General features: G+C 48.7%; 1 protein-coding gene across 11 annotated transcripts in view; it reads right to left on the bottom strand.

Moving 5' to 3' along the window:
• The window catches only part of rap1gap.S (RAP1 GTPase activating protein S homeolog), a 61,158-nt gene that overhangs the window by 2,048 nt on the left and 33,505 nt on the right, over positions 1–25,605 (bottom strand). For 5 of the 11 annotated variants that reach the window (XM_041571788.1, XM_041571782.1, XM_041571789.1 and 2 more), the window contains 22 exons: positions 20,389–20,479; positions 15,505–15,540; positions 14,801–14,854; positions 13,226–13,264; positions 12,806–12,991; positions 10,168–10,271; positions 9,857–9,935; positions 8,450–8,503; positions 8,273–8,356; positions 7,735–7,835; positions 7,507–7,636; positions 6,757–6,912; positions 6,110–6,181; positions 5,732–5,818; positions 4,988–5,128; positions 3,795–3,926; positions 2,942–3,019; positions 2,133–2,242; positions 1,657–1,770; positions 1,367–1,481; positions 958–1,069; positions 734–837 (listed from right to left, as the gene is read on the bottom strand). In XM_041571788.1, coding sequence (XP_041427722.1) covers positions 734–837; positions 958–1,069; positions 1,367–1,481; positions 1,657–1,770; positions 2,133–2,242; positions 2,942–3,019; positions 3,795–3,926; positions 4,988–5,128; positions 5,732–5,818; positions 6,110–6,181; positions 6,757–6,912; positions 7,507–7,636; positions 7,735–7,835; positions 8,273–8,356; positions 8,450–8,503; positions 9,857–9,935; positions 10,168–10,271; positions 12,806–12,991; positions 13,226–13,264; positions 14,801–14,854; positions 15,505–15,522 — 2,070 coding nt within the window. In that variant the 5' untranslated portion in view covers positions 15,523–15,540; positions 20,389–20,479. Of the gene's footprint in view, positions 1–350; positions 403–733; positions 838–957; positions 1,070–1,366; positions 1,482–1,656; positions 1,771–2,132; positions 2,243–2,941; positions 3,020–3,794; positions 3,927–4,987; positions 5,129–5,731; positions 5,819–6,109; positions 6,182–6,756; positions 6,913–7,506; positions 7,637–7,734; positions 7,836–8,272; positions 8,357–8,449; positions 8,504–9,856; positions 9,936–10,167; positions 10,272–12,805; positions 12,992–13,225; positions 13,265–14,800; positions 14,855–15,504; positions 15,541–17,403; positions 17,747–20,388; positions 20,480–25,605 lie in introns of those variants that run through there. The other 6 variants (XM_041571787.1, XM_041571783.1, XM_041571785.1 and 3 more) reach the window with 4 other exon arrangements.

The raw sequence follows: 25,605 nt of genomic DNA, 5'->3' as shown, positions 1-25,605 counted from the left end.
AATTGTACTGATCTGAGGCAGAGAAAGTTGAGGTAAGTGATTATATCAGGGGATCATTATATGGGGGTGCTTGGGGGGAAGAGGCAGATCATTACAGGGGTGCTGGGAGTGCTAAGGGGAAGGTGTCAGAGGGTTCCTATAATAACTAATTTCTATTACAGTAAATGAGTAACAGGAACAACTCCCTGAGGCCTCTGCAGTCAGTAGTTGCTGGGAGTAGTAAAAGAAAAGGGAAGAGAATGACAGAATAGAGAGAGAGAGAAGGAAAGAGACGGGGGGCTCAGTGGAGACCCACCCAGTTGCTCCTCCCCCACACACACAGAGTGTAAGCTCCCGGGTACAAGGCTGACCTGTGAGGAGAGGCAGTTCCACGTAGAACGCACGAGGGAGGGGCTAGCAGCGCTGAATCGACACACAGGAGACATGGGAGAGAAGAAACATTACTGGAAGGGTCACGGGAGTTGTTGACATATAAATAATGGGGTTTCCTGGCCAGTCGAGTGAGGGCAGATCCCCAGGGTGGCACTTTATAACTGGCAGCAAGACTAGAGGTGCCCCCATATACGGAGGGGTAAAAGAAATACCCTGGGGGTGCCAGGAACTAATAGGGCTCCTAAGGGAAGATGATTTGGCCCAAGGTCTGGGGCCCCACAAGCCAGTCTGGTTATGCCATTGGCCAATGCTCTGCAGTAAGTTCTGTGCCGGCCAATTAGGAGCCAGGGAAAGCTCTTACCTGATTGGTTGTTTGATGTTCTGTCTGTTCCAGTTGGATTTTGATCTCGGGAAAAGAGGGGTCTCCTGATCTGCGGCCCTCCAGCAGTGGGGAGTGAGGGAACCCTGGGGAACAGCATGGGAACAACATATAAGTGCAACTACACCTACCCCCACTCCCTCCTGCTCTGTAGACACAGGGGTGTAGTTGAACTATAACCCCCAACTGGAACCCAATTGTGATACCTGAGGAGCTGCCCCCGCTGGCCGTGCTCACGCTGCTCATGCTGTCCTCCAGCCACGTGTTGTACATAAGCGACTCCCTCTTGTGGGGGGTCCCCGAGGCCGAGACGCTTTCCTGATAAAAAACAGGTTGGGGGGTTATTAAAGGGCTGCTGGGGCGACAGAGGGGAGGAGAACAGCCAGCACCAAGTTTTTACTGACTTAATGGCGACTGATACTTAGAGACCCCAAAAATGGTCCTCAAATCCCCCTTTTAGTATCAGGAAGGTTTGTTGTTAATTCCAATTTGGGGAATGTTTAGATAATCCATGTCCACCTCCAGCCAATGGTAAAGACTCCACAATACAAACTCCTCCTCCTCATGACAGGCCCCTCCTCCTCACTGCCCATCTTTACAGTAAAGTGAGGTTACCATGTCCTCTTCATCCAGCATTTCGGTCTCCTCCACTACGCTGGCAAAACTACTGGCACTGGATGAAGAACGAGATAAATCGGTGCCGGCGTCGGGTTTGGGGGCTGATTCTCTCCTGCCGTGAAACAAGAGACAAAAAATGTTGCTACAAATCCAACCTGGGGCCCTGGGGCCCGACACAGACAAAGTTAGACGTGGGCCCCTCTCATTACCAGAACCAGCACCGGGAGCCACACGTTCGGCAATGAAACAAATGGAAACCCTGAGCTGGTCGGATATTAATGACAAACCTATTTTTCGTCGTGGGCATCTCAGGAGAGCTGTGATTGGATGAATTCTCAGATTTGGGTTCCTGGGAGACGGGGCCACTGTCCGGGTTCCTCTGGGGGCCGGTGGGACTTTCCCTGTTGGGCACAAGGAATGAACTGGGATATTTATCTGGGGCCCCACAGATCAGCAATTTGTTCCTAATAAGGGCCCCATAACTAGGGCTGTTCCCTCTGAATAAAGGAAAGGCGGAGCTTGGTCCCACAGGGGATGGTATATCAGAGGGTCCACATGATGCACTTTATGGGCCCCGAGGAGAAATCCCGCTATAGAAGAACATTCTGTGTCTCTCACGCAACAGAACATTCCCTTATTGACACCCACACTGATTAACTCCTCAACTCCCTGCCTGCAGTGCTGCCTATTAACTGCTTCCATGTCATACACCCAAGCCCCGCCCACTGCTTGAGTCACAGACTCCCTCCCCTCATTAAAGTACCTCTTCTCCTGGACCTCCTGGATATTCTCTATGCCGATGGCGCTGCTTCTCCGGGAGCTGAACGGACCCGACTTCTTCCTGGTCGGACTCTTTCCTGGAACAATCAGTGACTGGAAAAACATTCAGTTCATTGAACGAGACAAGTCACATGAGTACAGGGATCGGCTAATCACCTGGTCTCTTAGCTGAGAGTTGGTGCTGCCATGTTGCTTGCTATAGCAAGGAGCAGACTACAACAGCGCCCCCTATTGCTCATTAATGGACAATGTTCTTCTCTTGGGGTCTATAAAGACTGATGCAGTCAAGGAAAGCCACATGGCAGCTCCCACTTATATGATCAAATATCTGAGGAGGTTGGTTTAAGTAAAGCCCCAGACAGGTTAGTAACCAGAATAAAGGAAAACTATGCCCCAAAGGGGCAGCTTCTGATCTAACGAACTCATTAACATCCCATCATGCTTAGGGGCATGAATGGCATCACCATGGGGGTCCTTGGGGGAGGGGTAGCAGTCACATCAGTTCCAGTCCAATGGCAACTCCCGGGGGCAGATTTGTTCCCATCAGAGAACCTTATGCAGTGGTTTTAGTAGGAAGCGGTAGGTTTGCTTTGCCTTTAACACCCACAATTGCGACTCCCAGAAACCTGCGCTACTGCTGCTGATAATCTATGAGTCAGGAGTTGCTGAGTTGCTGAGGGGCAGAGGAGGGGCCAATATTGGGGCCTACATGGGGCAAGATGGGGGGCAAAAACCTCCTTATCTGTCCTGGTGCAAATCAATGAAACTTTGTGCAAATAAATAAATATCCACCTCTTCTATGGTTCCTATGCCTATGGCACTGCCCCGGCGTCCGTGCCTATTCGCAGCTTTCCCTGGCACCAGCAATGACTGAAGCAGAAGAGAGCGCGGCATAAGGGGGTAGATAGGGTAGAACACAGGACAGGGGCAGGAGGGGAGTCAATGGGAAGAGTGGGGGGCAGTTGGAGAGGGAAGGGGCAGTTGAAGAGGATAAGAGGCAGTTGAAGAGATTAGGGGCAGTTGGAGAGGGAAGGGGCAGTTGAAGAGGATAAGAGGCAGTTGGAGAGGGAAGGGGCAGTTGGAGAGGGTGGGGTATAGGAGGGTTTAGGGAAAAGGAACGAGAACCCATACAGGGCCCCGGCAAAAGGCAAACGTGCCACAGAAGGGCCACAGGGACACAAAACAATGAACAGACACAGCCAGGAGGCGGAGACACGCGCACAGCAAACAGAGAGGGAGGAGTCACAGGTGGGAGGGACAAAAAGAAGAGAAAACGAGAAATCATCATGCATGGAATGTCAATTAAGGGTTAATTACAGCAAATGGATATAAAATAATTAGCGGAAACACAAGCTCTAACCAAGATGCCTAGCACAGCCAATAGCAGGGCATACTGGCCATGAACCCCAACTGATGGCATATATGTCTATTGGGGAAATGCCAAGTAATAAGTAATAAGTGCCAGGTCTAGTTTCCCATAGCAACCTATCAGTGGGGAGCATTTGCAGGAACTATTGGACTGGTTGCTATGGGTAACTAGACCTGGAGAAGACTTTGCTTCCTTTATGGCAGTAGCCCCACATTAGTAACAGATTTCTATAATGTCGGGGTGTAGTAGCCTCATATTTTGGGGTGTGAGACTTACAATTCCGGGGGGCTTGAGGATATCGGGGTTGTTGTGGCCGAAGCTCCCGCTGTGACTGGTCGATACGGTTTGTTGCTTCTTGTTACTCAGCCCCATCGCGTCCATGGACTGACTCCGACTCCGGATCACCCTCTGGCCCAGAGAAAGGGAAAGAGGAATTAGCAGGGCCGGCTCCTGATTGGGCGACTGTCTCTCCAATCAAATCACTTATTGCTCATGGATCAGGGGGTTCAGCCTCATTTCCAGGCCAGAGTATCAGCCCCCCAGATTCCTCATCCTCCCCCCCCCCGTGCTGCTCCCACTCTCCAGCCAAGTCCTTATTGGAGAGACACTGAAGGTCGTTAAGGGGAATTTGGGTTGCCGGGAGCAACTAATGAATCTATTATATTCCCTATAATTTGTGCGTTTATACTGCGAGCGCTCGGCCGGGGAACATCTGCCACTTACCCCCCACTTACCCCAAGTGCCACGTATTGTCCTCTCTCAACAACAGACTACGCACGTCAGTGTCCTAGCAGCAGTCGCATAATAAAGTGCACCCACCCAGGCCATTCAGCCCCCAGCTCTGCCACTAATACATGTCAGCCTGTGTGTATATATGTGTGAGTATATATATATATATATATATCTGTGTGTATATATGTGTGAGTATATATATATATCTGTGTGTATATATGTGTGAGTATATATTGTATGTGAGTATATATATATATATATATATATGTGTGTGTGTGTGTATATGTGTTTGAGTATATACTGTATGCAAGTATATTTGTGTTTATATATGTGAGTATATATATGTGTATGTGTGTGTATAGGTGTGAGTATGTGGCGTGAGTATATATGTGTGTGTGTGTTTGTGTGTGTGTGTGTGTGTGTGTGTGTGTGTGTGTGTGTGTGTGTGTGTGTGTGTGTGTGTGTGTGTGTGTGTGTGTGTGTGTGTGTGTGTGTGTGTGTGTGTGTGTGTGTGTGTGTGTGTGTGTGTGTGTGTGTGTGTGTGTGTGTGTGTGTGTGTGTGTGTGTGTGTGTGTGTGTGTGTGTGTGTGTGTGTGTGTGTGTATATATATGTGTGTGTGTGTGTATATAAAGCGTGTGTATCTGCGTTTGTTCCCCAGGGGTTCATGGGAAATGTTCCTCCCCACCCTCAGCCAATGAGAAACCTACTTAGTAGTCAGATTCAGGGGGTTTCTCACCTTAAATGATTCAAAGAAGCCTCCTCCGCCTCCTCCACCGTTTTCCATTTTGTCGTCATCCCCCCCGAGGCCCATCATGGACTGACTGTTCAAGTGCAACTCCTCATAGAGGGTCTCCAGCAGCGCAGCTCTTGTGCGTTCCTTATGGGGAACAGGGAGACAATGTGCCCTTACTCCATTGTTTAGTTGGGATGAACCTCGACCAGTGGAATTAGATCCTCACCTGAATCCTCCTGCATTCACTCAGGTACACAGCTCTGAGAACATCAAATTCCCATCTCTGACCATGGGAAAGAGAACAGCCCAGGAGCAGGAAGTACAGAGAATCAGAGCTCTGTACCTGGGTAAGTACTGGGGGAGATTGGATTCACTTACCCAGGGGGAGGTTCCTGTCTGACCATGGGAAAGAAAACAGCCCAGGAGCAGGAAGTACAGAGAATCAGAGCTCTGTACCTGGGTAAGTACTGGGGGAGATTGGATTCACTTACCCAGGGGGAGGTTCCTGTCTGACCATGGGAAAGAGAACAGCCCAGGAGCAGGAAGTACAGAGAATCACAGCTCTGTATTTGGGTAAGTACTGGGGGAGATTGGATTCACTTACCCAGGGGGAGGTTCCTGTCTGACCATGGGAAAGAGAACAGCCCAGGAGCAGGAAGTACAGAGAATCACAGCTCTGTATTTGGGTAAGTACTGGGGGGAGAAGATGTATAGGGAAGATATAGGGAAGGAGTAGGCGTCTCTCACCTCCAGTTTGGCAAATTTATCGGCTTTATAACAGGCGTATTCTGCATTAATCAGCTTCGTTAGTAGAAACTCCTGGAATTCCTGCCCCTGTAAATAGAAATTGGCCCAGTTAGTACAGTGAGACTGGGACAGATAAAAATAGCAGTGGGCCATCACTATTCCCATAACGGAGCCCTCCAGTTGCTCAGCAATTGGTCTCTCTTCTCTTTTCTATAAGGGATTACTAGAGGAAAAGCTGAAAGAAAACACTTTGCCCAGTTGGCAGCAGGTGGCGCTGTTGGGATCTTTCCCTGTAACCAATGTTTCCCACACCCGGCAACCAGTTATTCAAGTTTCTGGAGACACCTGGGGGGGTGCAGCGAATACCATTAATCTTACCTTGCAGAAAACTGCCGGATCAGGGAGTGGGGGGCCAAAGAAAGGCACATCATCCCTGGCTGTAACAGAGACCTGAGTAAAACAGAAGCACATCCAGTGAAAAAGGGTTAATATATGGGACTGTGGGGTTAACCGTTACCAATAGTCTCATTACAGAGAGAGGATAGAGCCAATAGATGGGGCAGGAGCCATTAATATTGATTAGGGAGATACAGACGCCAATCAATACAAGTGATTCCAACTCCCGGTGCTGCTCATGGGGAAAGGGCTGAGCACGGCCAACTGACCCGCTGATTTGGGTTCAGAACCTCCCCATGCCCAGCGCCGGGAGCGGAGTTGGTGTCGGTAGAATTGGGTGTCATGGAGTTGGGTGTCGGTGGAGTTGGGTGTCGGTAGAGTTGGGTGTCGGTAGAGTTGGGTGTCGGTAGAGTTGGGTGTCGGTAGAGTTGGGTGTCGGTAGAGTTGGGTGTCGGTAGAGTTGGGTGTCGGTAGAGTTGGGTGTCATGGAGTTGGGTGTCGGTGGAGTTGGGTGTCGGTAGAGTTGGGTGTCGGTAGAGTTGGGTGTCAGTGGGTAAAGGGACCACCATAGGGTTTTGGAGCAGTGGGAATGTGAATCCCCCCAAAGGGCCCCATTAACAGCCAATGACCTTGTACAGGGTCTGCTCGCTGCAGGGGTTCTCCACTTGCACCACGATGTAGGCGTGAAGGAAATTGGACGCAATCATATCGGGAACGAATGGCGTATTCTCATCCTGGAACACGATGGCGACTATGTCATTGCCGATGTGCCGCTTCCTCTGCAACTGAACAAAGAGAGGGGCTCGTCACTGGGGGGCACCATAACTGAATTCTGGGGTACCCAGAGTGGGGAGATGGTAAAAAAAAATACAGTGGGTTTCTTGTCTGAATATTTATACATGTGGGAGGGAGCTGCCATACCGATACAATATATAAGGATGTAGCTGATATTATGGGATGTGACTGGAGCAGCTGGGGGGAGACACAATCAGGGAGTAAATCTGACATTACCCTGAGAGAGAAGGAACATTCTGTGAAGGAGAAGTAGAAAGGTCTTTGCTCTGGGCCACACACACATGACGTGGCCCCCTCATGGGCCTAATAATGGCCCCCGTTCATTTCAGGGCTACAAAGGCCCAAGGTTGTTGTTTGGAGAGGGGGGATGGGTACAAGGCTGAATGGCTGCTCTTGTTCTGGAATATTCCGAGGGCCCCACGTGAATGTTTGAAAAAGGAGCAAAAGATCAGAATTGGTGTGTATGTGGGGGGGGGGGGTAAGTACAATCCTACAGGGTCACTGGGCCCTTTAAGGCGCAGATTGAGCTGTACCCAGAATTCCTTGCAGCACAGGAAATTATAAACCACGGGGCCCCTACTTACCTGCTGGGTGTCCCCCTCTGTGTAGGGCAGTTTAGTGGAAACGTGGAACATAATCTCTTTGTTCCTGAAATTACAGTAAATGGATTCTGTCCCGGTCTGTCCGTGAGTCACGTCCAACCCTCCCCGGAACCTGAGGAACCAAACGCGGCAGTTAGTGAGTGGGAACCGGCAGTGACAGCCCCTGTACAGGCACAACATTATATATTATTATTAGAGGGATTTTCTTACCCTTTAAAATCATGAAGGAGAACCTTCTCTCCAAGTAATTCCAAGAATTCGGCAAAGGCCGGACTCTCCTCTGTGGTGCTGAACAGCTCCTCCTCCGACGTCTGACGGACAATTAGAGTTTAATGGGGGGACCAGGCAGAGCCCAAAGTCCAGACCCTTTTCAGAACAAAACAAACCCCCCCCCGCACCCTCCAAAAACAGATAAATAGGGGCAGAACCAGCAGGAAGAACAGAGACTCCATAAGGAGAACCTGGGAACTTCTGTTCAGCTTCAATCACCCAGGCCCCATCAGGTAACTCATCCAACCCAACAATCCAACCCAATCCAGTCCAACCCAACAATCCAACCCAATCCAGTCCAACCCAATCCACCAATCCAACCCAATAAAATCCAACCCAATCCAGTCCAACCCAACCCAATCCACCAATCCAACCCAATAAAATCCAACCCAATCCAAGCAAGCAAACAACCCCCCTCCACATATCCCTCATTCAGCCCAGGGTTCCCCATGCCCCCGTGCCAGTAAGGAGGCCGTACCTGCCCGATCTTCTGGTAAATGACGCCAAACTTAAAGTTATTGCTAATGACGTGTTCATCGAAGGTGACGATCAGGCGCGAAGCCTACGGAGAGAATTGGAGCAGATTGGGAGAGGGCACAATACACAGGCAGGGGCCACAGACCAGAACCAGTATTTATAAAGGACAAATTCTCACCTTTGGGTACAGAACGGGGTGAAATCGATCAACGTTGACGTCCTCACACACCAGCTGCAAAACACAAAGCGAAAATTAGTGACGGGCGTGATCGAGGAGGGGGTGGGACAAGGAGAGGAGCTTGCACTTTATTGCCTGATTTATAGTGTCATTGTGCTCTGTTAGAAACATGGAACGGGCGACACCTCCGCACCCCGACACCATTGTGATGCTTCACACCTGAGCGGCTGCTTTATGAGCTAAAGAAAATCCTGAGATTGTATCAGCTCCGGGCAGGAATGCAGCAAATCCAATTGTGCCGGATTCAGCAGAAACAGCCTGAACTCCTCTAATCCCATTACCTGGATCTGAGAAGCAGCAACTGCACCTCCCTTGGCTAATAATGGGGCAGATTAATTATGGCTTGGGAACGGGCTAATTATACAGTAGGCTGGGAGTGAGGCTTTGTGTGTGTAAGTGTGTGTGTGTGTGTGTGTGTAAGTGTGTGTGTGTAAGTGTGTGTGTGTGTGTGTAAGTGTGTGTGTGTGTGTGTGTGTGTGTAAGTGTGTGTGTAAGTGTGTGTGTGTGTTTTTATGTGCAGTTGTTTGTGTGTGTGTGCTCTGTGTGTGTGACATCAGTCGGGGTTAATTCACCATACACACCAGTATATTCCCATGCACCCATTGTACCACTTATCAGAAATGTGTACGACCAGATGCAGCACTAATGCACCAGGGCAGAAGTGGAGGGGGCAATGCGGTGCCTCCATGGACAAATATAAGCCAGACTGGGTCCCCCCATACATTTTTGGAGGCTTCTGAACACAAACATAAGGGTTTGGGGAGAGTGAGAGATGGAAGTGGGTGCCATCTGGCCAGTATTTCACCGACCTGGCCGGTAAAAATGATGGTTGATGCCAATGTTATTAATAGGAAAAAACGGCAAGAATATAGGAAGGCCGGTATATTTTTCCAGAAAAGCTGACAACCCTAGATGGGAGTGGCCCTAACAGGGGCCCCGTGAAGCTGGAGCAGGATTCAGGTTCTCAGTTTGTTTTGCCGACGTGGAAAAAACATTTGCAGATAAAGAGTCGGAAAGATCCGGCCAATGGGAATCCTGGGAGCACTGGGGCAGAACTGCTGCAAATACTGACGGGCCCTTTCCAGGACCTGGGGCCACAGGGGAGCAGAATGAGCTGAAATACACACACTGGAGCTGCTGCCAACACTCAAAGGGGTATTTGTTGGTCTGGGGGCAATAGGGGCTTCTGATTCCCATTCATATTAACCAGCTGCCAGTGTCCAATCAGATGTCAGTTCTATAAGAAACAGATTGGGGATTGGGCCCTACAAGTTGGGGCATTAGGGCAGTGCCCAGGATCCGCCCTCTGTCGTGTAAAACAAGGACCAACATTTGCTCATTAATTACCTTTGCCATTTGCACAACGTTGGGGAACTCCGTGAGACACGAGATGGGGATCACATCATGGTACGTCCGCAATTTAGTCCTGTGAATAAAATCAAATCAATTGTGTCTTCTGAGGTGTCACCGACCCCCGTGTTACCCACCGACCCCTGTACCGCCAATGTGTTACCCACCAGTCCCCCAAAATTTAACCCAACAACCCCTGTGTCACCCAGTGTGTTACCCAAAATCCCCTGTCCCTCCTGGCATGTTTCCGGTATCTGGTACCGTTGCTCAACAGCCCCCAGTCTCCTCATAACAAGGGGGGCACTTACCGGAGCAGCAGGCGCAAGTGTTCCTGGTCGCCAATCACATCGTATTTTAAGGAAAAGACAAGGTGCCCCAAAGCCGCATCCATTGAGTAATAGTTAAAATGCTCCTGTGGGAAAGAGATGGGGTTAATGAAATGAACACTGTAAGTATTGTTGCTAAGGTAGGACATCATGGCAACCAGAAAGCAAGACAAGATAGGGCAAGACTGAGGCAGTAGGAGACGATGGGCTCAGTAAATATATCAGTCTTTCCCCTGTGGCCCTTCAGCATTACAACTCCCAGCTCCTACCTTGGGGGCGGGGTTTTGGAACTGTAGCTCACAGCTGATTGGACAGTTCTACTTTATATAAAGTCATTGGGGGGGGGCAGACTCTGACTCACAGGGACAGGGGCAGCTACTCCCTAAAACAAAGCAGGGGCCCCAATATCATGACAATGTCGTCTGTAAAGAACCAATGAAGACGGGCTGTTTTTGGGTCAGTTCAGAGGTGGGACCTGATCAGCACAAGCACCTTGGCACCCAGTCCTAATGCCGAGCTCTAACCTCCCCCGAATAATGAAGGTGCCCAGACAGCAGGGGGTGCTGGGAGTTGTAACCCTGATTTACACTGCAGAGTATTAGGCACAGCTACAATGTACTCACAGTCTGCTGGGACAGGTCATGGGTCTCACACGATTCAGCCAGAATGTCAATATTCAAGTTCTGAACAAACAGTGAGACACAGCGAGGAACATACAGGCCCAGATCTGCTAAACGCTGCTCTGAATGGCTGCACTCACTGGGGCTGAAACACTCTATCAGTTCTTATATAGAAATCTAACGGGCACAGGGGTATTATTGTAGGGAGTAAGGGGCACGGGGGTATTATTGTAGGGAGTAAGGACTGGGGGGTATTATTGTAGGGAGTAAGGGGCACGGGGGTATTATTGTAGGGAGTAAGGACTGGGGGGTATTATTGTAGGGAGTAAGGGGCACGGGGGTATTATTGTAGGGAGTAAGGGGCACGGGGTATTATTGTAGGGAGTAAGGACTGGGGGGTATTATTGTAGGGAGTAAGGGGTGGGGGAGTATTATTGTAGGGAGTAAGGACTGGGGGGTATTATTGTAGGGAGTAAGGGGTGGGGGGTATTATTGTAGGGAGTAAGGGCTGGGGGGTATTATTGTAGGGAGTAAGGGCTGGGGGTATTATTGTAGGGAGTAAGGGGCACGGGGTATTATTGTAGGGAGTAAGGGCTGGGGGTATTATTGTAGGGAGTAAGGGCGGGGGGTATTATTGTAGGGAGTAAGGGGTGGGGGGTATAATTGTAGGGAGTAAGGGGTGGGGGGTATTATTGTAGGGAGTAAGGGGTGGGGGGTATAATTGTAGGGAGTAAGGGGTGGGGGTATTATTGTAGAGAGTAAGGGATGGGGGGTATTATTGTAGGGAGTAAGGGGTGGGGGGTATTATTGTAGGGAGTAAGAGCTGGGGGGTATTATTGTAGGGAGTAAGGGGCACGGGTATTATTGTAGGGAGTAAGGGCTGGGGGTATTATGGGAGGCAGTGGGGCTCATTGGGGTATTATAGTATTATCTGACTTAGTTTATACATTAAAGGGCATGTAAAAGCAAAAAAAATAAAATTCTATTTTTACTTTCTTTAATGAAAAAGAAACCTATTTCTTTATAAGAAACCTGACTGTATGCAGTGAAATTCTCCCTCCGTTTTACTTGCTCTGACTGCTGTGAATAGGAAACTTCAGACGGTCCCCAACTGCTCTGCAGGGAAATGATCATACTTATGTACAGCAGGGGGGAGGGACTTTCCAGAACTCGAGCAGCTTTGTTTCCCTGTAACAACCGTGTAGATTTGTATCCACAGACCCAGTGCAGTCTGTATATTCTGATTAATAATCAGTCTTGTTGTATCGGCTTCTGGCAGATATTATTTGACTTGTGCTGTTTTGATCATTTATGACGATCCCTAAGCAGCCCAGATCACACTGAGCATGTGCACAGTCTTGGTCTTGCAAAGATGTATAACAAAGTTACAAGATGGTGACCCCCTGTGGCCAACTTTGAAAGCATAAATCATTTGTTTGATTAGGCTTGTGGTGCAGTAAGTTCATGTTTATGTTTAGTATAAAAAATACAGCATTTCTAGCCTTATTCTATTTTACACTTTACTTCCCCTTTAACAATTGTTCTGCAGCTCCTGAGTGTGGACTTTAATCTTTTATCCGGTTGCCAGGGTCCCGCTTACCCTAGTGACCAGTCAGGAGTTCAAGGGCAGAACAGGCAGAATTGTGAAAACAAACAACTTGGATTAGACAGGGACAACATATTTGGGAAGAGACCCAAACTCCCACTGTCGCCTCCAACTGTCGCCTCCCATGACCTGACCCCCAGCACCAAAGGAAGTTCTGGGAACAGAGAGTTTGGACTTTACTGATTCTCTAACACTTGGGCCCAGACATGATGGTTCTGTTGGGACCTGTAGGTGAATTCTCCCACCTGACCTGGAATTGATGGTTCTGTTTCCGACCAATCAGAAAAAGTGTTGGATTTGTTTATGACCTTGGAATTAGTATTGCCCCCCCCCCCCGCAGAGCTGATGGTTCAGTCTGGGACGTGTCAGTAAGTGACAGACACACGGACTTTACCTTCCCCAGGAAGTGTTTGTGGTACAGTCGGGCCGTGGGGTTTCTCTCCAGTTTCACTTTCCCACTTGGCGACTGAACAGACTCCGGTTCCACCGACCTGGAAACATCGTGATTGGTCCCTTCAATCCAGTAACCCCCAAACTGGGGCAGGAGGATGAGGGGGAAGGGCCCGTCTCTTGTCAGAACCTGAGGGACACGAAGAGCAACATGAGGAGACAGAACCAGAGCCGCTCCCACTGGATCTACAGAAACACCCGGCTCTGGTACCTACTGACCCCCAATAGCAGTGACCCCAATATATTCATGTGCCTGAAATAAACTGACTTTGTATTTCTGCCCCATTGTGACATCAACTCTCCCAATATATGAACAGGGGGAAGGGGCAGCATTATTCTTACAGTGATGTATCATAGGACTCACCTCATGGACACTGGGGTACGGGATATAATCCTCTTCAGTCTGGGGAAAAGAGTGATATGTTATAGTTCCACAACACCTTCCTGCTCACAACTCATACTGCAGCCAATTCATTCAACTTAAAGGGCAACTACAGTAAAATGTGGCACATTTGCATCCTCATCTCAGTATCAGTACTTACCTGTTACAGAACTGCGATTCTGCTCCATGGCTGTTCTCTTTCCCATGGTCAGACAGGAAGTACAGAGAATCAGAGCTCTGTACCTGGGTAAGTACTGGGGGAGATTGGATTCACTTACCCAGGGGGAGGTTCCTGTCTGACCATGGGAAAGAGAACAGCCCAGGAGCAGGAAGTACAGAGAATCAGAGCTCTGTACCTGGGTAAGTACTGGGGGAGATTGGATTCACTTACCCAGGGGGAGGTTCCTGTCTGACCATGGGAAAGAGAACAGCCCAGGAGCAGGAAGTACAGAGAATCAGAGCTCTGTACCTGGGTAAGTACTGGGGGAGATTGGATTCACTTACCCAGGGGGAGGTTCCTGTCTGACCATGGGAAAGAGAACAGCCCAGGAGCAGGAAGTACAGAGAATCAGAGCTCTGTACCTGGGTAAGTACTGGGGGAGATTGGATTCACTTACCCAGGGGGAGGTTCCTGTCTGACCATGGGAAAGAGAACAGCCCAGGAGCAGGAAGTACAGAGAATCAGAGCTCTGTACCTGGGTAAGTACTGGGGGAGATTGGATTCACTTACCCAGGGGGAGGTTCCTGTCTGACCATGGGAAAGAGAACAGCCCAGGAGCAGGAAGTACAGAGAATCAGAGCTCTGTACCTGGGTAAGTACTGGGGGAGATTGGATTCACTTACCCAGGGGGAGGTTCCTGTCTGACCATGGGAAAGAGAACAGCCCAGGAGCAGGAAGTACAGAGAATCAGAGCTCTGTACCTGGGTAAGTACTGGGGGAGATTGGATTCACTTACCCAGGGGGAGGTTCCTGTCTGACCATGGGAAAGAGAACAGCCCAGGAGCAGGAAGTACAGAGAATCAGAGCTCTGTACCTGGGTAAGTACTGGGGGAGATTGGATTCACTTACCCAGGGGGAGGTTCCTGTCTGACCATGGGAAAGAGAACAGCCCAGGAGCAGGAAGTACAGAGAATCAGAGCTCTGTACCTGGGTAAGTACTGGGGGAGATTGGATTCACTTACCCAGGGGGAGGTTCCTGTCTGACCATGGGAAAGAGAACAGCCCAGGAGCAGGAAGTACAGAGAATCAGAGCTCTGTACCTGGGTAAGTACTGGGGGAGATTGGATTCACTTACCCAGGGGGAGGTTCCTGTCTGACCATGGGAAAGAGAACAGCCCAGGAGCAGGAAGTACAGAGAATCAGAGCTCTGTACCTGGGTAAGTACTGGGGGAGATTGGATTCACTTACCCAGGGGGAGGTTCCTGTCTGACCATGGGAAACAGAACAGCTCTAGAGAGCAACAGAGACTCCCTGTGAGTAATAGAGGGAACCCCCTTTTTAACCCAACCAACAGGTAGGAGCCTTTCCCAGAATACTCAGTAGAAAACCATTAGTACCTTGAGAGGAGGAGGAGGAGGGAGCGAGTACCTCTGTTCATCCATTCTGCAGCCCTGAGAGAGAGAGAGAGAGAGAGAGAGAGAAGCAGCAGGAGATGAAGGAGCAGCAACAATTCTGGGATTTCCTGAGTCGGATTCTGTCTGTAACTGAACCCAATGGGCTGAGCATGTGACGTCCCTCCTGTATCATTGGGGCCCCCTGACAATATTGGGCTCAGTCTGGCACCAGGTTCATTTCTATTCATCAGCACTGTGGCACCCAAACATAGCACCTTAATGTGCTCCTACCTCAGTGACACTGGCCAATAGGAATGTTATTAACTACCAACACAGCAACATGGCAGCTCCTGGCCCCTGAACCAGTATATATATGTCTGTGTGTGTGTGTATAGTATATATATATATATATATGTGTGTGTGTGTGTGTGTGTGTGTGTGTGTGTAGTATGTATATATATATATATATATATATATATATATATATATATATATATATATATATATATATATATATATATATATATATATATATATATATATATATATATATGGGGAGAAAGAACTGCTTATTTTAAAAACCAAATATTATTGTATGTTAAAAAACTGGCTGCATGATTCGCTTTTCACTTGACGCGTTTCGGGCACAGCTGCCCTTAGTCATAAGCAATGTATCATATAGTGAGGAATAAAGGGGAAGTACATACCTGCATCTTTTCAATCATTTCAAACAAGTCGGAGTTCTGCAGAAAGAAAAAGAATTGGGTGATTATTTCAAGTTCTGACCTTCTGTATCCACCCGACAGCACCTGCATGACACCCCGGGGTGCAGAACTGGCACAGACACAGTGGGAGGCAGCACAAGGGGCATGGGGGGTTTAGATCTCACTGTAATTCTGCTGCAAGTAAACAACCCGCCTTTACTTCCCCTTTAATCCCCCCCCAGACATAATAGTGCAAGGGGTGTGTGACACGTGAGACAACACAACTGATCCCTCTAATGACTCACTCACAATAAGTGTAATACATGGGGCATGAATTAAAGGGTAACTGACACCTTTGTTATTGTATATATTGATTTCCATCCCTATTCTTAGCTCTCAGGCTCCTCCTCCCCCAGTACATTCTCACTGCCTATATGATACAGTTTCTGTGCAGCAGCAGCATGGCTACTTAGCAACCGGTGCAGTCTGCAGCATCCATCTGCTGTGTAGTTCCCAGTACAGGAATGATCCAGAGCTAATATTTATCTGCTGCCAGTGCCCAGTCTGCAACACAGAACATTTCCCTGTGTCAATACAGAAATAAATCCAATTTCCTTGTGTTCTAACAGTCACGGCCGGGCCCCTGGGGCCCCTACATCTGGGGGAACTCAGAGTCACCCTGTTCTGCACAGCCTGGTCCCCCGGGACAGAGGGTATGAGAATATCCCCCACATACAGGAGCTCCCTGTACAACAGATACGGTTACTATGTAGGTTACTATGTGTGTTACTATGTGCATGTTACTATTTATTTTACTATGTAGGTTACTCTATAGGCTACTATGTAGGTTACTATGTATGTTACTATGTGTGTTACTATGTGTGTTACTATGTAGGTTACTAGGTATCCCCCCTGTAACATTGTAACAAATGGGCACAACAGGGATTTATGGGGATTCTGTGCCCACACTGGACCCTGAAAGACACAAGGAATCCTGGGAAAGGACGAATCAGCCGAAAAGGAGTTTATTTCCCAGTGTCAGAGAGAGAAGGATCTGCTCCTGTACCCCAATGCCATCTACTCACCACCCCAATACCATCTACTCACCCCCAATACCATCTACTCACCCCCCCAATACCATCTACTCACCCCCAATACCATTTACTCACCCCCCAATACCATCTACTCACCCCAATACCATCTACTCACCCCCCAATACCATCTACTCACCCCCCAATACCATCTACTCATCCCCCAATACCATCTACTCACCCCCCCAATACCATCTACTCACCCCCCCAATACCATCTACTCACCCCCCCAATACCATCTACTCACCCCCCAATACCATCTACTCACCCCCCCAATACCATCTACTCACCCCCCCAATACCATCTACTCACCCCCCCAATACCATCTACTCACCCCCAATACCATCTACTCACCCCCCAATACCATCTACTCACCCCCCAGTACCATCTACTCACCCCCAGTACCATCTACTCACCCCCCAGTACCATTTACTCACCCCCAATACCATCTACTCACCCCCAGTACCATTTACTCACCCCCAATATCATCTACTCACCCCCCCAATACCATCTACTCACCCCCCCAATACCATCTACTCACCCCCCAATACCATCTACTCACCCCCCAATACCATCTACTCACCCCCCAATACCATCTACTCACCCCCAGTACCATCTACTCACCCCCCCAATACCATCTACTCACCCCCCAATACCATCTACTCACCCCCAATATCATCTACTCACCCCCCAATACCATCTACTCACCCCCCAGTCCCATCTACTCACCCCCAGTCCCATCTACTCACCCCCCAATACCATCTACTCACCCCCCAGTCCCATCTACTCACCCCCAGTCCCATCTACTCACCACAAGGGATTCACATGAGAAGGAAAGTCTGTCTCCAGCTCTGGGGCCCTTCTCTTGCCCTCCATCCACTCTGTAACCCCTCAGGTCCCACATGCTGCCCCTCCTGAACTTCTGCACCCGCCCACTGGCTTCCTGGGTGCCCCTCATGTCCTTACACTGAGCCAGGCCAAGCCATGAGTGTGAGTGTGAGTGTGAGTGCCGGGGAGAAGCAGCCACAGCTGTAACGAGGGCTGGGATAAGAGCAGGAGGCGAGTCCCAATCAGGAAGAAGAGCAGGAGGAACAGCTGAACACCAGGAAGGGCTTGTCTGTTTCATATGGGCAGAACCACCACTGTGTGATTTGGGTGTGTGCGTGTGAATGTGTGTGACACGGTGTGACTGTGTGTGTGAGTGTGTTATAGTGTAAGTGTGTGTTATAGTGAGAGTGTGTTATAGTGTAAGTGTGTGTCTGAGTGGGGGCTGTGCCCCGGGGTCATGGCTAAGAGCAACATAATTCAGGGATTAGCCACCCACTCCCTGCCCTGCAGAGCTTGCAATCTTTTTACAGCACTTCACACAGGAGGTGAGAAGGAAAAAAAGTGTTAACACCTGTGCCCCCCACCCCCGACCTGCACCTGCCTCTATACCCTCTGCTGCACTCAATAAGCCAGTTCAGTACTGTCTCGTGTGTGTGTCTATGAAGCATTGGAATCCCTATGAGCAAATCTCCTGCAGCACCGTCTGACCCCCACACAGCTGGCCTATCGACTGCAGCACCGTCTGACCCCCACACAGCTGGCCTATCGACTGCAGCACCGTCTGACCCCCACACAGCTGGCCTATCGACTGCAGCACCGTCTGACCCCCACACAGCTGGCCTATCGACTGCAGCACCGTCTGACCCCCACACAGCTGGCCTATCGACTGCAGCACTGTCTGACCCACACACAGCTGGCCTATCGACTGCAGCACCGTCTGACCCCCACACAGCTGGCCTATCGACTGCAGGGAAACAAGCACCTACAGATATACAGGGCTGGACTTGGAGGGAGTTGGGGGCAGTGAGTGACCCAGTTAAGTGTAATGTATCATTATGTAGCGGCACTAACAGTATTTAATCCCCATCAGTAAGAGAGATTATTATTATTATCCCCCCACCCTCCTCCCCGGGGCCCTCACACCCTCACTGACAACAGCACCCGCTCCTCCTCCTCCTCTGATCATTTATTTATCTGCCCCTCGGATCAGTTATATCTCCACACAGATCCCATTTACCCGATACCCCCAACCCGAATCACTGGAGAAACCACAAAATCACTTACACCCCCAGCATCTGCCTCATATACTGGGAACTCGGAGTATCACTCATGTATTATAAGGGATAATGTACCCCCTACTGTAAATGATAAGGATATTAGAAGTCACTGAGGGGTTGTTCTGTGACCATATAAAGGCACAAGGCTGCAGGCTGAGTTATACAGGGAACTCTGAGTATCACTCATGTATTATAAGGGATAATGTACCCCCTACTGTAAATGATAAGGATATTAGAAGTCACTGAGGGGTTGTTCTGTGACCATATAAAGGCACAAGGCTGCAGGCTGAGTTATACAGGGAACTCTGAGTATCACTCATGTATTATAAAGGATAATGTACCCCCTACTGTAAATGATAAGGATATTAGAAGTCACTGAGGGGTTGTTCTGTGACCATATAAAGGCACAAGGCTGCAGGCTGAGTTATACAGGGAATTCTGAGTATCACTCATGGATTATAAGGGATAATGTGCCCCCTATTATAAATGATAAGGATTTTGTATGTAACAAATAAAGGAATATATCAAAAGCTACAGAGGAAGTAACTGGGGTTATTATTATGACATGTATATAGCGCACCATGTACTACAGTGCAGTAAAGTAGAAGGGATGAATAACTTGACAAGTAGCAGCACTGCAGGAGGCAACACTTTGCTCTTGAGCAAAAAAGGTTAATGGACTAGTTGGATAGGCAGAGGAGCTTACAATCTAGGGCAGGTTGATAGGTTAGTGGTGCTGTAGGAATTAATGAAAGTGACTAGTGATGGGCAGAAGGATAAAGGCAAGAGTGCACAGGTAACCCTTACTTGCCCTCTCCTATCTGACTCCCCTCCAGCTGCCTATGAGGATCCTCTGCCTGAGGGAATTCACACTGCCCCACCTGCACCTTTCCCTTCCCCAGCCTGGGGCTCACCTGTACTGCCCCACCTGCACCTGCATCTCACCTGTACTGTCTCACCTGTACTGCCCCATCTGCACCTGCATCTCACCTGTACTGTCTCACCTGTACTGCCCCATCTGCACCTGCATCTCACCTGTACTGTCTCACCTGTACTGCCCCATCTGCACCTACATCTCACCTGGACTGTCTCACCTGTACTGTCTCACCTGTACTGTCTCACCTGTACTGCCCCACCTGCATCTCACCTGCACTGTCTCACCTGCCTCACTGATTCTACTACCTGGGAGGGCACCTCTGTTCCTGTCCTGTATTGTGGTGGCAGAATTGGGGGCCCCCAGCCTTTCGTACTAACCCAGTTGATTCCAGTGAATATTATTATTAATATGAAACATAGAACTTTGTGTTGGAGCAGCGCTGCCCCCTGATGGCCAAGCAAAGTAACTGCAGTCACACAGGATCCTTATTAGTGGGGTGTCAGTTTCATATTTAATAGAATATTAAGATTTAATATCAGATACATAGTTACCTGCCTTACTACTCACTTACACACTCCCCTCACTACCCCCTGCACTGACCACTCATAGACTGACCCAGGGTGCCCCCTACAGGCACATCACATGCTCTTTGTTACCCCGATAACTCAGTATTATTAAAGGGGAAGTAAAGCCTCCACTCTACACCCTGACCCATATCTCACAGTACCTGTGGCAGATAAACAGCAGAAATCCCATGGAGTTAGATCTGTGCCAGCGAAGCAGTGCCGGGGGGTGGCAGGCTGGGGGCACTCACCTTATATCTGGGAGCACTTTCAAGGGGGGAGGAGTTGGCTCTGGACAAATCTAAGGTGTAAGAAATGAGTTGGCTGTGCCCATCCTGGCGCCTGCAAGTTAAAAGGAAATGATTGTAAAAATGAAGACTCTGGGCCCAAGAGCTTGCACTCTACTTCAAGCCAAATACAGGTGGTACAGCCTAGAGTGAGCCCAGAACATTCCTTCTCTTCTCCTTGAAAAATCTCTCCCTTTAGACTGTAGTGGGGGGGGGGCACCCTGGAACGCTCAACAGTAATTGGCCTTTAATTGCTCGTTTAGTAGCTCATTAGCGGGAATGGAGAGAAATCTCATTGACACTGACATCACTGCTGGTGGGCGGAGCCTGTGACTGACAGTTAAGAAAGCTTGGCTGGAGCAGCAGAAACAAAACTTTTCAATTGGCTTTGATTTTTTCTTTGATTTGCCTAATTTGGCCGACTGTTTCTAACTTTCAAATGGGGGTCACTGACCCCATCTGAATATCAAATGCTCCGTAAGGTTACAAAGTTATGATTATACCTACTTTTTAATGATCATCTTTCTATTCAGGCCTCTCCTATTCATATTCCAGTCTCTTATTCATATCAATAAATGGTTGCTAGGGGAATTTGGACCCTAGCAACCAGATGGCTGAAATTACAAACTGGAGAGCTGCTGAATAAAAAGCTAAATAAGTCAAAAACCACAAATAATAAAAAATGAAAACAAATTGCAAATTGTCTCAGAATATCCCTCTCTACATCCTACTAACAAACCCTTTAACAAGGACAATCACTGGCTGGGGTGGAACTGGGGGCAATTAGTGCGGCTCAGGGGTCATTTGTACAGTCCTGTAATTATCTGGGGCAGAATCTCAATCACTGGGGCATTTGGCTCTGTCTCCCACAGGTCTGACTTGCCCAGGACACAGGTCTTTGTGTGGGAAACACTGAGTTTCAACTGCTGAGAAATTAAGGTTTTCGTTTTTTGTGTCACCCACCAGCACCCTTGGGAGTCAATACAAAGGCGATAAACTGCCCTGCTAAGTTTTGGCCAGCAGCCGACACCCGGGCACTGATTAATTGTGTTACTAACTGTCATCTCACTCATCACTCACAGCTTACCCAGGGGGAGGTTCCTGTCTGACCATGGGAAAGAGAACAGCCCAGGAGCAGGAAGTACAGAGAATCAGAGCTCTGTACCTGGGTAAGTACTGGGGGAGATTGGATTCACTTACCCAGGGGGAGGTTCCTGTCTGACCATGGGAAAGAGAACAGCCCAGGAGTAGGAAGTACAAAGAATCAGAGTTCTGTACCTGGGTAAGTACTGGGGGAGATTGGATTCACTTACCCAGGGGGAGGTTCCTGTCTGACCATGGGAAAGAGAACAGCCCAGGAGCAGGAAGTACAGAGAATCAGAGCTCTGTACCTGGGTAAGTACTGGGGGAGATTGGATTCACTTACCCAGGGGGAGGTTCCTGTCTGACCATGGGAAAGAGAACAGCCCAGGAGCAGGAAGTACAGAGAATCAGAGCTCTGTACCTGGGTAAGTACTGGGGGAGATTGGATTCACTTACTCAGGGGAGGTTCCTGTCTGACCATGGGAAAGAGAACAGCCCAGGAGCAGGAAGTACAGAGAATCAGAGCTCTGTACCTGGGTAAGTACTGGGGGAGATTGGATTCACTTACCCAGGGGGAGGTTCCTGTCTGACCATGGGAAAGAGAACAGCCCAGGAGCAGGAAGTACAGAGAATCACAGCTCTGTACCTGGGTAAGTACTGGGGGAGATTGGATTCACTTACTCAGGGGGAGGTTCCTGTCTGACCATGGGAAAGAGAACAGCCCAGGAGCAGGAAGTACAGAGAATCAGAGCTCTGTACCTGGGTAAGTACTGGGGGAGATTCACTTACCCAGGGGGAGGTTCCTGTCTGACCATGGGAGAGAGAACAGCCCAGGAGCAGGAAGTACAGAGAATCAGAGCTCTGTACCTCGGTAAGTACTGGGGGGGATTCACTTACCCAGGGGGAGGTTCCTGTCTGACCATGGGAAAGAGAACAGCCCAGGAGCAGGAAGTACAGAGAATCAGAGCTCTGTACCTGGGTAAGTACTGGGGGAGATTCACTTACCCAGGGGGAGGTTCCTGTCGGACCATGGGAAAGAGAACAGCCTCACAGCCCGATGGTGATGGAGCAAAAATCCCAATACCAGCTGAATAAACGGAGTGTGAGTTGTTGGCACAAGTCCAATGTATCAGTTCCAGGCGAGGGGAAGAGGAGGGGGTGCTATTTGATGGCAGCTGTGCCCCTCCCTCTGTTCTCTCTTCAGATTAATCAATAACTCCCCGCATTGCTCTGACAGATGATATGACCCAGATCCAGAAGTCGTAATTACAGAGACAGAGAGGAGATCACTAATCCCTTGTACCAATGCCCCCCCCACTTGTAATCCCGTTACACGTCTGTAACATGTCCCCCTGTGTGGCCCTTGGGCCCCTTGAACCCTGCTCTTAGTTTATAGCAAATGAGACTTGATTCACCCTGCGACTGATACGTTTCTATGCAGTTCATTTGAGATCTATTAGTGCCGGGGCCCCAGGGCCCAGTAGAACATCTAATGCAACTCCCTGCTGCCTGGGAGTCAGTTCATCGCAGCTCTCATTATTAAAGGGGAACTAAACCCAGAAACCATTTCCTGCACAGTGAAAGAAAATGCAATTAGAAGTAACATGCAGCAGGGGGTAGTATAGAGCCCATTGCTACACTCTAGGCCAGGTATTTATAGGTCTTCCTGTAGCAGGAAGGTACAACTACTACACATAGAGGATTATAGAAACTCCCATAATGCCCTGGTAGTTGTTTAGCAAGAGCTGCAGGCTGGAGGGCACTGGGTCCCCTGGCCCAACCTCTGCCTCTTTATATATAAACAAGAATCATTTTGGGAGCTGTTGGAGCAGAGATTTTGGTTGTTAGCAGCTGTTTGTGTAGCTCAGGGCATTCCCGCAGGAGGGCACCATGGGTACCTGCACAGAAACACTGGAAATATGGGCCCCGGGGGGAAGGAGGGCTCCGTGCCAGATAAGGAGTCTGTGATTAAGTCACCTGTATCCAAAGCTACGGAGCCCCAAGGGCCACAGTAAACAAATGGGGGTGGGGGTGAACTAACATGGGTTACAGGAAAGGGTTGGGGTTACATCTGATCTGATCCGCTGGGGTCGTAGGGGCCCTAAATACATGTGACTGAGGGTCCCTATATCTTTTAATCACCCCACAGATTTTCGTTATCACTTACTTGTGTTACTGTAGTCGAATTGCTCCCATATCCTCATCACCCTATAGCACTGCAGCCAAAAAGCCCATGTAGTCAAAACCAGCAGTGCAGAGAGCAATAAGGGACAGACAGGCAGTGCTTTACATATACAGGGTTTACTTCCCCTTTAAGTCAGGCAAATGTGGGGGGTGCGGGTGCTGCTCCCCTGGCTGAAGGGCACTTGGCCAAATGAATGCCGACACCCGGCTGCCCTCCTCCCCCCATTGTCCTGCTGCAAAGCTCTGACGCTTCAGTCTCCTTCCAGGAGTCGCATTCTGCTGGGCAGTCGCATCATCGCTCAATATCTGCACCTTCTGCCCGTCGCATTTCACCAGATGAAAGGACAAGTTGTGACTGTAGAGCACAGGTCAGACTAAAAGTCACACGCAACTGCTCACGTCACTACAATTATCCACTTACACCTTGTGAGTCTGTTATATAAGTGATAGAAGTGAATCCTGGGTATTCCTTCTATATATGTATATATTCCTATGCACTGGGCACGGAGCTACCATACTGATACAGGAATCAATATGGCACCTCCTCCTCCCATATGTATAAATACAAATATACAGAGAAGGAATGTTCTGGGCACACAATAAGCTATACCCTCATACTGTACTGTCTAAGGGAATCAATATGGCACCTCCTCCCATATGTATAAATACAAATATACAGAGAAGGAATGTTCTGGGCACACAATAAGCTATACCCTCATACTGTACTGTCTAAGGGAATCAATATGGCACCTCCTCCTCCCATATGTATAAATACAAATATACAGAGAAGGAATGTTCTGGGCACACAATAAGCTATACCCTCATACTGTACTGTCTAAGGGAATCAATATGGCACCTCCTCCTCCCATATGTATAAATACAAATATACAGAGAAGGAATGTTCTGGGCACAAATAGAGCTATACCCTCATACTGTACCTGTTCTAAAGGGAATCAATATGCGCACCTCCTCCTCCCATATGTATATACAAATATACAGATGAAGGAATGTTCTGGGGCACATATAAGCTATTACCCTCATACTTTGTACTGTCTAAGGGAATCAATTATGGCATCCCTCCTCCCATATGTATAAATACAAATATAACAGAGAAGGAATGTTCTAGCGGCACATAATAAGCTATACCCTCATACTGTACTGTCTAAGGGAATCAATATGGCCACCTTCCTCCCCTCCCCATATGTATACAATACCAAATATACAGGAGAAGGAATGTTCTGGGCAGCACAAAAGCTATACCTCAGTACTGCTACTGTCTAAGGGAATCAATATGGCACCCTCCCTCCTCCCATATGTTATAAATACAAATATACAGAGAAGGAATGTTCTGGGCACATCAATACAGCTGTACCCTCATGACTGTACTGTCCTAAGGAAATCAAATATGGCCCCTCCTCCTCCATATGTATAAATACAAATATACAGAGAAGGAATGTTCTGGGCACACAATAAGCTATACCCTCATACTGTACTGTCTAAGGGAATCAATATGGCACCTCCTCCTCCCATATGTATAAATACAAATATACAGAGAAGGAATGTTCTGGGCACACAATAAGCTATACCCTCATACTGTACTGTCTAAGGGAATCAATATGGCACCTCCTCCCATATGTATAAATACAAATATACAGAGAAGGAATGTTCTGGGCACACAATAAGCTATACCCTCATACTGTACTTTTTAAGGGAATCAATATGGCACCTTCTATTCACAGTAGGAAAGTAACCCTGCAGGAGAATAGCGGTACTGAAAGTGAAACATTGATGTGTGATAGAGAACTGGCTCCCTTATCCTGGTTTAATCAGCTGGATACAATGGACAATCTAAGTACACATTGAGTTTGTCTCCCCTTTAAAATGTACAGCAGTCAGTCAGGTGAGTCAGTGAGA

The sequence above is a fragment of the Xenopus laevis genome, chromosome 7S (genome assembly GCF_017654675.1).
Source record: "Xenopus laevis strain J_2021 chromosome 7S, Xenopus_laevis_v10.1, whole genome shotgun sequence".
Lineage (NCBI taxonomy): Eukaryota > Metazoa > Chordata > Amphibia > Anura > Pipidae > Xenopus > Xenopus laevis.
The sequence above is the reverse complement of the archived record's forward strand: the minus strand, read 5'-3'. Positions and strand labels throughout refer to the sequence as shown.